The sequence below is a fragment of the Euleptes europaea genome, chromosome 6, assembly GCF_029931775.1.
Source record: "Euleptes europaea isolate rEulEur1 chromosome 6, rEulEur1.hap1, whole genome shotgun sequence".
Taxonomy (NCBI): Eukaryota; Metazoa; Chordata; class Lepidosauria; order Squamata; family Sphaerodactylidae; genus Euleptes; species Euleptes europaea.
The window spans coordinates 102096445-102112020 of record NC_079317.1 but is presented as its reverse complement, the minus strand read 5'-3'; the positions used below and the strand labels follow the sequence as shown (position 1 = coordinate 102112020).

The following is a 15576-nucleotide window of genomic DNA, read 5'->3' as shown; positions in this document are numbered from 1 at the left end:
AGACAGGATTCAGCAGGTCACTTTGTTGTGTATCCAGGTCTAGTGAATCAGTTGTTACTAATTTTGGCTTAATAGTTCAGTTTATTAGTTTAGTTCTGATTTAACAAAGGATTCGTCTTGTAAGGCCCACAACTTTTTGTGTGAATAAGTATGCACACAGCTATACAAAGTCAAATTGGTTGGGAATATTTTGACACTGCAACACACAGTGGCACACAGCTTGATCTCTGAAATCTTTACTCAGAAATTCAGTCCTAGTTATTTTAATGGGGCTTAATCTCAAATTAAGTATGCATATAAATAAGTGTATAAAAAAGCAAAACAACTATTTGTATTTCCCCTCCTCTATTTTCAGATATCTAGGTCAGTAAGTGGAATAGAGCCAAGTAACTGATTCCTTGTATGTTCTATTCCTCCCCTAAGTAAAATGAATACAATTATATTACTGTTAAACATACTATGGAAGTTTTTCAACCCTCATTTTATTCCACTACCAAAAACAGAAAGTTAAAATTCTAAAACTAAAATCCTGTATTTGAGGATCAGGAACTATTTATAAATTGAAGGGTGCGCTTGATTCCTGCTTGGCCAAGGACCAGTGAAGGCAGGTAGTGATTCTTATTGACTTTAGACTCCACCGCAAAGCCCACAGTTTAATGCAATATTTTCCTCTTCAGACTCCATACAGCATGATGCACACAACCTTCTGTGTTTATGCCCCTCTTAAAGTCATACTTTACATTTTTTGAACACTCAAAAGTACATTTTGAAGCAGGGGAAATGTGATACTTCTCCACTACACAGTTCATTCCTCCTGTGACAGCTGTGCAATGAGGCTGTGGAAGTGTTACAGACACCTACTTTTTTGTTTGATAATTACCAACAACAGACAGCTCTAGCCCAAATACTTTCACTATTTTGTGCACTTTGCATGTTGGAGGCCTTTTCCATTGCTAAACTGGAATCTGACCAAATTTAAGAAATCTGTACACATAGCTCAGTTACTGTCCCCTCCTGTCAAATCTGTTATAGGCAGATGACAAGCTGAAATATATTCTACTGTGACATGCATGTATTAACAAAAGTATCTAAAATACATTTTCAGGAGCCAAGATGCCTATTGCAGGCAATCTGTAAGCTTATTAAAGGTATGCATGGTTTTGAACGCTTTCATTTATTCCTAACAACATATTCCATGTTGGTTTTACTCATCATCCCCCCCCCATATACAAATTTGCAGGAAATATAGCAAGGATTAAGCAAACATACCACAAATTGGCACGTTCTTGGAAGGATGAGTTTCAAGGTTCATTTAATATTTACTTCACCAAACACAACAGCAGAACAGCCTATTCAGCTCTCAATCTTACATATATCTATTTGAGATAAAGACTGATCTGATTTACTTAAAAGTAGGGACAGCAGCAACAGCCCACGCCCCTGGTTTCATTTAAAAGGAAAAAATGTAGAACCATCAAATGTTGAGTTTAACTAAGCTGGTTTACCCGAACAGCAAACCCTAGCCTACAGTTGAGGACAGCGATGATTTCATCTTGCTGGCCTCCCCTCCCTCTTTATTACCTATCCTATTTATGTAGTCGCCATCCCTTCCTTGTTAAGAGTATTTATTGTTCCCTTTTTCCTTCCCTCTGAATGGGTCCCCAGCAATGTTCTGTTTAGTGGTTTTCAGGGCACTTTGGTAATTTTTCAGTGATTTGTGGTTTTAAACTGTAAATTGTTGGATTTTTAATTGAATTACTATGGTGTAAGCTGCTCTGAGCTGGACTGAAAGTCGGGAAAGGGTTGCATACAAGCCTAATAAATAATTCTCCTTGCTACAAACCCTCTCCCACCTGCCTTTTGTCCATGCAGGGGTTCCATGATCAATGGAGATCTCTTCCATTTTCATCAGAAAAGCTGTTTGGATCCACCCCATAATCCTTCTCTAGCAAAAACAAAATAAATGCTTTCAGAACAGATGGCTTGGAAACACTCCCCCATTTTAAGGATGGAAAAAAACATGTTCAGGGTAACCATCCATCCTCTTATTTGCAGATCAACACTCAGGATTCATCTTTTTAGCAGTGATATACTGCCAATTCCTGAAATAATAATTCAGGCAGCACACAAGGAGTAGAAATATTTTATTACAATTTTTCCAGTATTGGCTCAATGGCTCCTGGCTGAAGTTTTCACTGCAAGCGCTAGAGAGGGTCACGTACTGCTTTTCTATGGAAGCACATCTTGCAATACAGACCCTCAATGTCTTAGTTTCCATCACATGAGGTTTTAAAAACACACAGGGAAAAAGATAGAATCTCATTTCCAAAGCTTTTCTTTTATTTATAACCCCCCACATAATTTATAATGACAGACTTGCTACCAGCCATTATTCTCATTGGTTGAGCAGGTGTGTGCAACAAAATGTTTCTGCATCAATTCCCAGAACGCCAATTGATGGGAAGTATTCTGATGCAGCAGGAGACACTTCAGATTCTTAGGTGTCAATTGGTGTAAAGGTCTTTGAAGGCAATGGTAGTTCCAGTATGTACAACACTGATTGACGGAAAGAGCAGGGGGCGGATCTCCAATTTCAAAGTGGTGATGATTGGCCAGAAAGTCCAAAGAACGGTGCCAGGAGGAAGCAACTGTTACGTACGGGCATTGCGCTCTGTCTCTGCCAGACACTCTCTTACCAGTGCTCGGGCATGGATAATCCCTGTAAAGGAAGTGCAGAAAACTAAGATATACCGGGCAGACAGTTTCATAGAACCAACCAAGCAAAATGTACAACTAGTCTCTCACCCATGTTGACGGGGGGCACCTATCATATACTTTTCCTACACCAAAGTAAGTAAAATATATTGTTAAAGTGAGTTTTTATGGGGCAAGATGGAGCTACAAGTGCTAAATCAGGACGTGCAGGTAGAGAGAAGTACTTGCTGGAAGCAAGCCGGAAAAACAAAAACCACAAAGAACAGTTAGCCAACCAGCCAGAAGTAGGCCAATAATTTACTGCAATCAACCCTTGGGGTATACCAGTTCTAACCCAGCAGGCTCTACTGGTTTCAACTCTGTTGCAACTATTTCCACTAAAATCTGCAACATTGGTCAGGTATGATGGGAGTTCTAGGGAGGCATGTTTCTCTATTGCATGCTAGGCAACAATAGAAGTTAATTTAAATTCTATTGGGGACAGAAGATGTCAGAGAAAGAAATGGATAAGAGATGCCTTTGGGAAGCGATAACATACACCAGTTAAGCCATTTACTGGCAATTGTATCAGGGACTTCAGTTAGTTACTTACAGCACAAACCTATGCAGAGTTATTCCAGTGTAAGCCAACTGAAATGAATGAGCGTAGACTGGCATAACTTCCTTTAGGATTGCACTGTTAGACCCCTTTGTCTAGACCAAAATCCCTGATAAGGCAAACTGGCTTACTGTATGTGCCCAGACTCCATGATTAGAATCAAAGTAAGAAGGGATCTCCAGGGTCATCTAGTCCAACCCCCTGCACAATGCAGGAAATTCACAACTGCCTCCACCCACAAACCTAGTGACCCCTACTCCATGCCCAGAAGATGTCCAAAAACAAAAAAGATCCTCCAGGATCCCTGGATAAGCTTCTTACCTCGCTTCAGCCGCTCCATGGCGCTCTTGCTGCCTGCATAAGTAGGTCGGATCTCCTTGCCCATCTCCTCAATTACAGAAAGCAGGTCCGTGTATGTGCTCTGGGAACCTTGGGCACCTGGTGGCTTCATAGCCTGTAAGAGCAAGGCCGCAGCAAAAGTCAAGGACAATTTTCTTCTGTTATTATTTTCAATAGCTGGCAAAACCCCTTTTCAGTACCAAAGCAGAAATTCACCTGCACGTAGCCCATGGATGGGGGCCCAAAATCGTTGAAAAGAGGTCTAAAAGGGGCAGAGGCTCCAGGAACAGATCCAGATGGAGATGGGACACTTGTGGCTGAAAGAAACAGAAGAAACAGGATTTTAGCCAAGGCAGAAAGAAGGGTTTCCTGACACACTGGACTCACAGTGCTTATAAAGCTCTTCTAAGAGGCAGTGCTAGATATCTTTCCCTTACTGGTGTGGTCAAGGCCACTACCAGCTGAGATTAAGTTGGGGAACTGCAAGGAAGTTGACTTGAACATATACGTATTAAGTCTCTGAACCCCTTCCAAATTCTCCTTGGCAAACACGGGCCACTTCTGCCTCCCAAATGATCATCCCAGGCTTCTCCTAGCGCATTTGTGCAATATGGTTGGCATAAACCACACAAATGAAAAATGCAGAGGTCTCCCCGCCCCCATTGCAATTTCTTTGCCAAGTCTACAGTAGGGGAAAAGAGACTGGGTGTGGTGCATTTAAATCACCCAGTCTGATATGCCTGTCACACAACCTTAACTGGCAAAGTAAAGGCTTGGCTTCTGGTGCTCCATTTAATTAGTCCTTTATTCCCCATAGTCTCATGAGCATAAGGTGATGTACTTTAGGAGATTTTATTGCAAGCCTCACCAAAAATGACCACAGAAATCTTACGTTGACACAGGAATGCTGAACAACTTGCCAGCTTGATATATCATACAAAGGAGACAAAGTTTTCACATACAGTACTGAACAAAAATATGCTTTATTGAATCCTAGTGCTACTATTGATCCCATAGGAACTGTTTTGTGCAAGACAGACTTCCACAAGGAAAGGGAGCTCACATACCACCCTAGATGTGTGGTGCATGGAAAAGACATATGCACCAACTACTCCACCATGCAAAGAGAACTGCTTGCTACTAAGAGTGTAAACCAGCCCATAGGTATAAAAATAGAAATAACATTAATTATGACTAAGGGTTATGACTAAAAAAGAAGTAGCCTTAATTGCATATGAAGAAAAATTCTGAAGTATTTTCTCAAGAACAGGTAGAATTATAGATCATGATGGGTAGCTGTGTTAGTCTGTCAATAGCAGTAGAAAAGAGCAAGAGTCTAGTAGCACCTTAACGGCTAACAAAATTTCTGGCAGGATATGAGCTTTCGTGAGCCACAGCTCACAGTTATCTGAAAAAGTGAACTATGGCTCACAAAAGCTCATACCCTGCCAGAAATTTTGTTAGTCTTTAAGGTGCTACTGAACTCTTGATATTTTCTACAGGTAGAATTATCTTAAAATTTGTAATCCTACATGAATTGCTATTTTTAATTTTTTGGGTGGTTCATTTTCCTTCCAAACACATCAGGGATAACTAGGGATAATGATAAGGAAGTGCCCGGGATTAAAAGATATTGCTCTTACAACAGTATTTTGTAAAGATGTAGACCTCAATGATGCCATAGCATTAAGTATATAGCCTACTTTATGATCAACACAGGAAAAGGGGAACACATCAGCAGCAATGAATTGAAGGCTTTGTTAAAAAGAAATTAACCAGTTAACTCTTTCACATACACATTTTTTAAAAGCCATTTACTCCAGGCTTAAGATCTAAATGCAGCCATAGTTTATTCTGACTCAATTTTGCTACTCATGCATCACAACTGTTGTCCACATACATCTCTGAGTTCTCTTTGTTAAACCTGCAGTAAAAAGCCTATCCATTCTAAACCTCACATTAAAAATCCAACCTCCCTTTCATACTACTGTATCGTGTCCCAAGTGAGATTTTCCTCAGCTAAGTTCCCCTTGAGAAAGTCTTTGAAGAGGCTTGTTGACAAAGAACAGAATGAACAATGAAAATTTACTCTTCATAGGACTACATATCACTTCCCCAGGCTCTTTCAGTCTTGACCACAGACACTTCTGGTTTTGCCTTAGCTTCCTGTAACCCAACGTACAAGATCTCTTTGGAAGGAAGGTGGGGGAGGGAAGTAAAAAGAGAAATTCACCTCCAAACACTAGTGCTGCTACTTCTTCATTGACCTTTACCTCAACATCAGCTCTGTCAGCTTCATCTTGTGTCCCGCAGCCTATCCACTCAGTCTATAGCGGCAGGCCATGAATCTAACATTTTATTAATAGTGTACAAATTTGTGTGTGCATGCTGCTCAAATCAGGTTAAAGATTATTGGAGTTAATCAGTTGCGGACAAGTTTCTAAAAATAAAAAGCTTGTAGGCCCTGACTTCTTAATTAAGAAAATTCTCCTTTTCAGAGACTTTAGAAACAGAATGAGCATTATTATGCAAGTAATAAGAGTCTATGTGAAGCATTTGGAATTAACATCCAGGGAAAAGGAGGGGAGAGTGAAAACAAATCAATTACCTTGATTTGATAGGTCCAGAAAGAAGGACCAGCATCTAATTTATTAAGAAGATTACTTCACTGAACCAGAGATTGAACCATTTAAAGATTATTGGCTAAACCCTATTTAGTTTTGCAAACCCCAAACCACATTTTCATCTCCATTTGGTTGTTCATTCTTGTTTGCATAGCAGATGTAATTACAGCTGTCAAAGCAAAGCAGCCCCCCCCCACAAAATTACAGAAGTTACCTTAGTGCAAGGTTACAAGAAATTGCCCTCACATAGCCTTACAAAGCTAGTTCACAAATAATGGACACTGTTTTCATTTAGTAGCAGTGAAACCCAAAAACTGCTGACTGGTCTGCAGTTGAGTTAACTACGTACAGGAAAGAATTGTTCACTGTCAGCAACTAATAGATTCACCCCAAGAAGTGACAATGAAAGAACAGCTGTTTATCTTGGGTTTACAAAGACTTATGCCCTTGTGGCAAGTAAGAATCAACCCCAGGAGACCAAGAAGAGAAGCTTTCATAAAATAAAAGAAAATCAGACTTTTAAAAGTTCTGGCTGTCAATGCACTACAAATAACTCATGGGTGTGCATGGGTATATGGACTAGAAATATTGTTTAAGTTCTAAGTGCTAGCACATATGAACACATGAAGCTATCTTGAATTGAGTTAGAACACTGATCCTCATAGTTCACTATAGTTAAATAGGAGATGCCAAAAAATGAACTCAAGACTACTGAATCCGGTCCCCCAAAACCCTCTCTACTTGTCTACTAATTTGCGAAGAAGCTAGATAGCTAAAGAACCCAAAGGTCAAGGAAGTCTAGAACTGCGCCTCCTGCCTTCAGACATAATTATGCAAACCAACACGGTACTACCTGTATTTGGCAGAGAAATGTGCTAAAAAAGGTAAGGGGCACCATAGCAAGATTCTTGTGCAACAAAGCTCTTAAGATGAATGAATACTCAAAGAGGAATGTGTAAAGAACAGGGCTAAAAGGAAAACAGATTTTTTTAGGAAAAAATTCCATCCTATTCCCAATTTGTTTAGACTCTGAACAAAACCCAATAAGGATCTTCCAGAACACCCAGTGATTCTGACACAGAATTTAGGTCCCAATATTCAAATCTGGCTCCTTCATGTACATGCAACTTTTTCTGGAGTCTTTTGCCACTTGTCCTATAAGGCCCTCCACTTAAGGGAGGAAAAGGAGGACCAAAGTTGCAAGCCTAAACAGGATTATGAGTCAGTCTCACTGAATTATAAAAATTATTTCTGAGTAGGCATACTGAGTAGACTATTACTTTGTTGTCTTGTCCCTTTTTAGTAAAACTTTTGAAGTTTCTCATTTATCTAGCTACTAATGCTACAATCTAAGTATACTTCCCGCAGAGTAATCCCTACTGTGTTTTTTGCATGCATCTCCCAAACACACATCTGAATGTTTACACTGCAATAAAAGCTCCTTAGTCTTTAAGTCCTGTTTAACTTTCCTTTCAAGTAAAGGTTGCCTGTAAATTCAAATCCTACCCCTTCCTACATTAAAAGTCTTCCCTTGCAGTTCAACTTTTAACTATCCAGCAGGGCCCAGCAGCTTTTCACACCTGCAGTATCTCTGTATAATAGACAGGAAACAACAGAGCAGACTACATTTGTACTATTCAGCATTCCATATGTTTGATATACATGTTTATCTATAACACGGGTTCTCAACAAGGGGGGGGAATTCCCTCCCCTAACCTGAAGGGGAATTCTAGGGTTCCGGGGCCGGGAATTGGGACCACTATTCAGCAAAGTGTGATGTCCTGTAGATTATGTGTGTGTGTTAAGTGCCGTCAAGTCGCTTCTGACACATGGCGACCCTATGCATCAAAGTCCTCCAAAATGTCCTATCTTTGACAGCCTTGCTCAGGTCTTGCAAACGGAGCGCTGTTGTTTCCTTTCTTGAATCAACCCATCTCTTGTTGGGTCTTCCTCTTTTCCTGCCGCCCTCAACTTTTCCTAGCATGACTGTCTTTTCCAGTGACTCTTGCCTTCTCATAATGTGACCAAAATACAAGTCTCAGTTTAGTCATTTTAGCTTCTAGGGCAGTGGTTCCCAACCTTTTTTTGACCAGGGACCACTAGGACTTTTTTGTTCGGTGCAGGGACCCCAAGGTTCAAAATAAAAATTCCGAGAATTTGAAAGTAAACTTTAATCATAACTGTTAGTTAAACATTAAACTTGGAATAATATTTGAATATATATATTTTATAATGTGTGTGTGTGTTAAGTGCCGTCAAGTCGCTTCCGACTCATGGCGACCCTATGAATGAAAGTCCTCCAAAATGTCCTATCTTTGACAGCCTTGCTCAGATCTTGCAAATTGAAGGCTGTGGCTTCCTTTATTGAGTCAATCCATCTCTTGTTGGGTCTTCCTCTTTTCCTCTTTTATATTTTATAATAGAGAACTTTTAATTGAAAATATTAATTTATTATGGGTTTATAACTTTGTTTCGCGGACCTTAATTTAGTTCTCGCAGACCCCTGGGGGTCCACGGACCCCTGGTTGGGAACCAGTGTTCTAGGGTCAGTTCAGGCCTGATTTGTTTTTTGGGCAGTCCACGGTGTCGGTAATACTCTCCTCCGACACCAGATTATGTACAATCTGTAAAATTGTAGTAGTTTTTTTTTTTTTTTTTAGTTAGACTATCTTGGGAAGGGGGGAAATTATATTGTGAGCAATGCTGAAAGGGGGGAACGGAGCAAAAAATAAACTAATAAAATATAATAATAAAAAATAAAACAAAAAAAACAAAAAAACCTGGTCTGTATATAATAATAAAAAATAAAATAATAATAACAATAAAAAACTGGTCTGTATATAATAATAAAAAATAAAATAATAACAATAAAAACTGGTCTGTATATAATAATAAACAATAAAATATTAACAATAAAAAACTGGTCTGTATATAATAATAAACAATAAAATAATAATAACAATAAAAAACTGGTCTGTATATATTAATAAAAAATAAAATAATAATAACAATAAAAAACTGGTCTGTATATAATAATAAACAATAAAATAATAATAACAATAAAAAACTGGTCTGTATATAATAATAAACAATAAAATAATAATAACAATAAAAAAACCGGTCTGTATATAATAATAAAAAATAAAATAATAATAACAATAAAAAAACTGGTCTGTATATAATAATAAAAAATAAAATAATAATAACAATAAAAAAACTGGTCTGTATATAATAATAAAAAATAAAATAATAATAACAATAAAAAAAACTGGTCTGTAAGTTGATGCATTCAGAATAAATTCTTTTTTTAGTTGCATTGTACGCACTGTGGCTGCCCGTCCCGTCCCCCCTCCTTTTTGGCGATGGGAAAACCTGCCTCTCCCGAGCTTCTGTGTTGTCCAGCAACTACGAAAGGCCCGAAAGCCCTGCGAGGAAGGGGGGGGGGAGAATGGGGCAACTCTCGAGCGTCGGCCTGAGCCAGCCGCCCCCCACTCTTTGGCCCAAGCCCTCGCCAGAAGGCCCGGGAAAGGCCGGGGGGGGGGCTCTTACCGACCGGCGGGGCTCCGGGGGCGGGGCTGCTGCTGGCGGCGGCGGCGGTGGCGGCTCCGGAGCTGGCGGGGGCAGGCGCGATGGGCTTGTAGGACATCCCCGGCTCCGCGCCCTGTGTCGCTGGCGAGCCGGCGATTGGCGCGCCGCTCCGGCTCCGGCTGCCGCTCCTCCGATTGGCGGGCAGGCTGGCGCGAGCTCTCCCGTGGTTGGCGGGCTTCTTTTCCTCGCTTTTCCCGATTGGGTGAGAGACCCGGCCCCGCCCCCCTCAAGCCCCCCCTCCTCAAGTCCCCCCTCCTAATTGGCTGCGCCTTCTGCCCCGGGTCCCCGCCGAGGAAAGGCGCTTTCCCCGCGGCCGGCGGAAGCGCGCGCGCCTCGCAGCTCAGTTTCCCCCCCCCGAGCGCGTGTCCGCCCTCCTCCTCCTCCTCCTCCTCGCGCCGACTGACCCTAGGAGGGGAGCGAGCGGGCGCGCGCGCACCTCCTCCTCCTCCCCCCCCCCCGGCCCCTTTGCTTCTCCTCGCGGAGCGAATCCCCCCCGCGAGCGGCCGCGGCCGATGACGCCTCCGTCCCGAACCTGACGTATCCCCGCCCCCTATGACGTCACCGCGTAGCACAGCTCCCTCCTCGCCTGGGTGCCTAGCGACGGCGGGCCCAGCTGCGGCCTAGTCGTCGGGTCAATCCGTCAAGCCTTTATTGGCAGTCGCAACACCTGCAGAGAAGGTAGAGGTGCAAAGACTGTTTATAGGCTACTGTGTCTAATATATATATATATAAATATCTAATATATCTGAAGAAGTGAGCTGTGGCTCACGAAAGCTCATCCCCTACCAGAAAATATTTTTGTTAGTCTTTAAGGTGCTCCTGGACTCTGGCCCCTTTTTGACTACTGTGTCTAATATAATACGCGCTCATAAATACACAAGGTGAACAACACATACAATCGCATCAAGCCCAAACGTACAAAACCCATCTCAGGGACGGTGGTAACCAGGAACAGTTCAGTTCAAAAGTGCAACGTCTCCTCAAAGTATACACGTCCATCTTCTGTATTTTGTATACATCTCATGCAGGTAAGTGAGCAGATATAACAGATACTTAATATTCAGGGAAGTAGGAGCCCCGTGGCGCAGAGTGCTAAGCTGCAGTACTGCAGTCCAAAGCTGTGATCACGGCCTGAGTTCGATCTCGACGGAAGTTGGTTTCAGGTAGCCGGCTCAAGGTTGACTCAGCCTTCGGTCCTTCCGAGGTCAGTGAAATGAGTACCCAGCTTGCTGGGGGTAAAGGGAAGATGACTGGGGAAGGCACTGGCAAACCACCCCGCAAACAAAGTCTGCCTAGTAAACGTCAGGATGTGACGTCACCCCATGGGTCAGGAATGACCCGGTGCTTGCACAGGGGACCTTTACCCTTTACAATATTCAGGGAGGAATAACTTCATGGAGGCTACGGCCGTTTCAAATTCTTTGCAATTGAATTCTTCCTCAGTCCTTCGAGCGTGTTCCTCTTATATTGCACATCTTAATAGTAATAATAATGAATTTCTTGATACATTCATTCATAGACCTTTATTGGCATAAAAATTATTACAATTATTACAAAAAGGGATCATAAAACATAACATCAGTGAAATAAAACAAAGAACAATATAATCAAATATCAGAGCTTGTAAGTTTTTGCACTTTCATCACATCCACTAGAAAATTGGCAACACCCTCAGTGATCTCAGGTACTGAATCATTCAATAAAAATTGACATTTTACTTTATTAGACAGGTGATGTTTTGAATAAAACCAAGTTTTTAACCATTTCCCACGGGATGTTTTGTATAGAGGACAGTCAAATAATGAATTTCAAAGTCCTGGATACAGGTTAGTTCCCACAAAGGGTAACATTCACAAATGTCGGCCATTGGACTCTATGCAGTGAAGTCCCTCCCTAAACCCCGCCCTCCTCAGGCTCTCCCCAAAAACCTCCCGCCTTTAGTGAAGAGGGGCCTGGACAATTGTGGCCACATCCTGAGAAGACATAAGAAAGGCTACCTTGTGCTCAACTGGGTGCCAGTCCCTCCCTGCAAAGAATGAGTTGATGAACTTAAGGCTGCTTCTCTGATAAAGGGGGCAGTGCGAAAGAACATGTGCAACCGATTCTCTGGGCATTAACGCATGGGCAGAATGTTCCTGGTTCGCTCCTCTGTTATCCCACAATATTTTAATCCCACAATATTTAAGTCTGGATAATCAAACGCATGACGCCAGCCTATCCCACATTAAGTCTGAAACAAGTAGCTGCTGGAGGCTCCCCGTGCGTTTGAACCAACCATATAATGTGGGATAGTTCGCAATGCGGGACAGCAGGGGAGTGACATCGCCCAAGGATTGGCTGAGGGGTTATCCAATCAAAGGGCAATTCTCCCCCTTTTTTTCTTGGAACACCAGCGTTCCGGTATACCATCGTCTCAACCTGTCAATTAAAAAAAGGTGGGACGGGAGACCGGAAGCAGCAATTGCTCGCACAGGAAAGGGGGCGGGACGGGGGACGGGAAGCGGCAATTGCTTGCGCAGGGAAGGGGGCGGGACGGAGGAGACCGGTAAGGAGCATTAGTAGCGAGCTAGCCGAGTAATTACACGCACGTCGGCGTTCCGGTAATGTAGCGGAATTAAAAAAAAGTAGCGGATTAGAACCGAAAAGATCGCTATAAACCAGGGATTGATTAACCCGGGGTTTTTTGCCTTAATTCGCGACTAAGGTGGGTCCGATGCGCAGCCCTTGGACGGTCGTGCGTGTGGACCATGGAGATTCGCTACTATTAAGGCACAAAAGCGAGACAAATTGGCCGTGCGTTAAGCCCCTCTGTTGTAGTAGTTGCTACAAGGGAAGGACAGTTATGCATGGGAGGTTTTGCCTTGGATTTGCTGCTCTCTAGGTGCACATTTCCCCATCCAAATTCTCACAGCTCAACAATAAGCCCCCATGCAGTTTTGAGAATTTGGACGAGGAAAATGTGCATCCAGAGAGCAGCAAATCCAAGGCAAAACCTCCCATGCATGTCTGATTTTTACAAAACGTGCTTGGGGCAGTTTGCTGAGCAACTGGTCTCATCGTTCCTGTAATGGTCTCAGAAGGGGGATGCAGCATTGCGAGCTGCTGCCGGTACACGTGAATTGTGTAGGCTTTCACAAGTGATGCAAAATTTAGCGTCTGCGTTTTGCATTCGTGCAATTTGAATTTTAATATATTCCGAATGGGGTAAAATAAATAAAAATAAGCTTTCTTTGGCTTTCCCTCATGAACAATGTTCCTAAGGTGTATCTTCCTAACTAACAGGCATTTTCCCATGAGTTGTGAAAATACCTGGCAGCCAGCAGTACAAAACAGAGTTGCATTTACCTGTAACTGCTGTTCATTGAAGTCTTCGGTGCAGACACACATATGGGACTGCGCCTGCTCGCAGGCCTGCCACCGGAAACTTTATTAGCCTCAGACCTCTAAAGGGGATGCCCCTTCCTTCAGCCGCGGACGGCTTCCCGCCAAACCCACCGCGTGCTCCTGGGCGGGGCATCCCCTTAGTTCTTCGCCCGCCGCCGACCAGTGACTAGGGACCTTAGGTCCTGATATCTTAGCCAAGGCAAAATTGGACAGGGCATAGTCTCCCCATCACCAAATCTCTCTTACTTTTTTTTTTTTCTTTTTTTTTTTGGTCAACAGCGGGGTTGGAGGGAGGGATGTGTGTCTGCACCGAAGACTTCGATGAACAGCAGTTACAGGTAAGTGCAACTCTGTTTTCATTTTCATTCTTCGGTGCAGCCCCACATATGGGATTTTAGCAAGCTTACCATACAAGAAGGTGGGTGTCGATCCTAGGAGAACAACGTCTGAAGGACCGCCTTTCCCACCGCGGCATCTCGTCTCGCGTGTAGATCCAATGCGTAGTGCCGAACAAACGTGTCCTGACTTGACCACGTTGCTGCCCTGCAGATCTCCTGGACTGGAACCTGTCTGTGAAGAGCAGCAGAAGAGCCCTGGGCCCTAGTAGAGTGGGCGTGGACTCCCAGGGGACAAGTCTGCTTGGCTTCCTTATAGGACCATTTCACTGCCGAGACTACCCATCTGGCTATGGACTGGGAGGAGGCAGCCTGACTCTTCCTATGACCCTGATAGCAAATAAAGAGCGTTTTTGATCTCCTAAACTGCTTGGTCCTGTCAGTATAATATGAGAGTGCTCTTTTGACATCTAGTGTATGGAGTGTCTTCTCAGCCGGAGACGTCGGATGGGGAAAGAAAACCGGGAGAACCAGATCCTGGGCCATGTGGAAAGGAGAAACCACCTTGGGTTTGAACTTAAGACTAGGGTGTAGGACTATCCTTTCACTAAAAATCTTGAGGAAAGGGCTATCCACCCTAAGTGCTGCTAGCTCTCCAACTCTCCTGGTAGAAGTGATTGCCACCAGGAAGGCTACTTTGGCCAAGAGAAAGGGTAGGGGAGAACTGGCTAGCGGTTCAAATGGAGGTAGCATAAGCCTGGCTAGCACCAAGGAGAGTGACCACTGGGGGACTAACCTGGGGGCTGGTGGAAACAGGTTATTGAGCCCCTTCAAAAACCGCTTAGCAAGGGGATGGGCAAAGACTGTATGGCCTTCCAGCTTGTCATGAAAAGCGGAAATCGCATCTAGGTGCACATGTACTGAGGCCACAGACAAACCCGCCTCAGTCAATTCTAGCAAATAATCCAGTATACGGGGAAGAGGACACAAAAAGGGGGAAATCCCTTGAGATTCAGACCACTTGTCAAACCTCTCCCACTTCCTACTGTAAGAGTAACGCGTAGAGGGCTTTCTCGCCTGAAGAATGACCCGCTTTACTGGAGACGAGAGTCCCTCCCCCACCAGGGGCCTATCTTCCACGCTGCAAGGTGCAGCCTGTTGATGTCGTGATGGTACAGGTGTCCCCATTTGAGCAGGGAAGGGTCCCTTGGGAATGGCCTGTAAACCCCTCCTGCCAGTGACATCAATTCTGTGAACCATATCTGGCGTGGCCACTGCAGGGCTATCAGTATACATTCTGTGTTGTCCGCTCTGATCTTCCCCAGCACTCTTGCTAGTAGGGGAAAAGGCGGGAAAGCATAAAAGAGGGTACCCGACCAAGTCAGCTGAAAAGCGTCTCCCAGAGATCCTGGGTCGCTTCCTGCCAAGGAACAGAATCTCGTTGCCTTCTTGTTTTCTCTGGTGGCAAAGAGACCTATTTGGGGAACCCCCCAGTCCTGAAAAATCGGTTGCAAGAATTTCTCCTGCAGTTCCCACTCGTGATTCGTAGTGAATCTTCTGCTGAGAGAGTCCGCCCAAGTATTGTGGACTCCCGCTATGTGTATGGCCTTGAGATGGATTTCGTTGGACAAGGCTACCTGCCATACTTTCTGTGCCTCTTGGCATAGAGGGAGGGACCCCATTCCCCCTTGCTTGTTTATATAGTAAACAGTTGTGGTATTGTCTGATTGAAGAAGTGTTCGGAATCCCCATAGGATATCTGAGAAAGGGGTAAGTGTGTAACGAACAGCTCTTAACTCCAGCATGTTGATGTGAAGGGAGGATTCCCTCACATCCCACTGGCCCTGAATAGACATATCATCACAGTGACCACCCCAACCCTCCGATGACGCATCAGTGGTGAGAGTGAATTCAGGTTATGGTCAGAGAACCACCATTGCCACCATTGCAATAATCTCAGAATTCCCCTTGGGATAGACAACCTATGCCTTTG

The 15576-nt window shown here is 43.6% G+C and overlaps 1 protein-coding gene across 3 annotated transcripts in view; it reads right to left on the bottom strand.

The window, feature by feature from the left end:
* Positions 1–10020, bottom strand: part of CDK2AP2 (cyclin dependent kinase 2 associated protein 2) — a 207992-nt gene extending 197972 nt beyond the window's left edge. Inside the window, exons 1-4 of one of the 3 annotated variants that reach the window (XR_008933369.1) lie at positions 9826–10020; positions 3869–3969; positions 3635–3767; positions 2358–2719 (exon numbers count right to left, since the gene is read on the bottom strand). Coding sequence is in view for 2 of the 3 variants with exons in the window: in XM_056851803.1 (XP_056707781.1) it covers positions 2652–2719; positions 3635–3767; positions 3869–3969; positions 9826–9922 (399 nt within the window). In the remaining variant the exon portion in view is untranslated. Of the gene's footprint in view, positions 1–2127; positions 2720–3634; positions 3768–3868; positions 3970–9825 lie in introns of those variants that run through there. The other 2 variants (XM_056851803.1, XM_056851804.1) reach the window with 2 other exon arrangements.
* Between the last annotated feature and the right edge of the window lie 5556 nt (positions 10021–15576).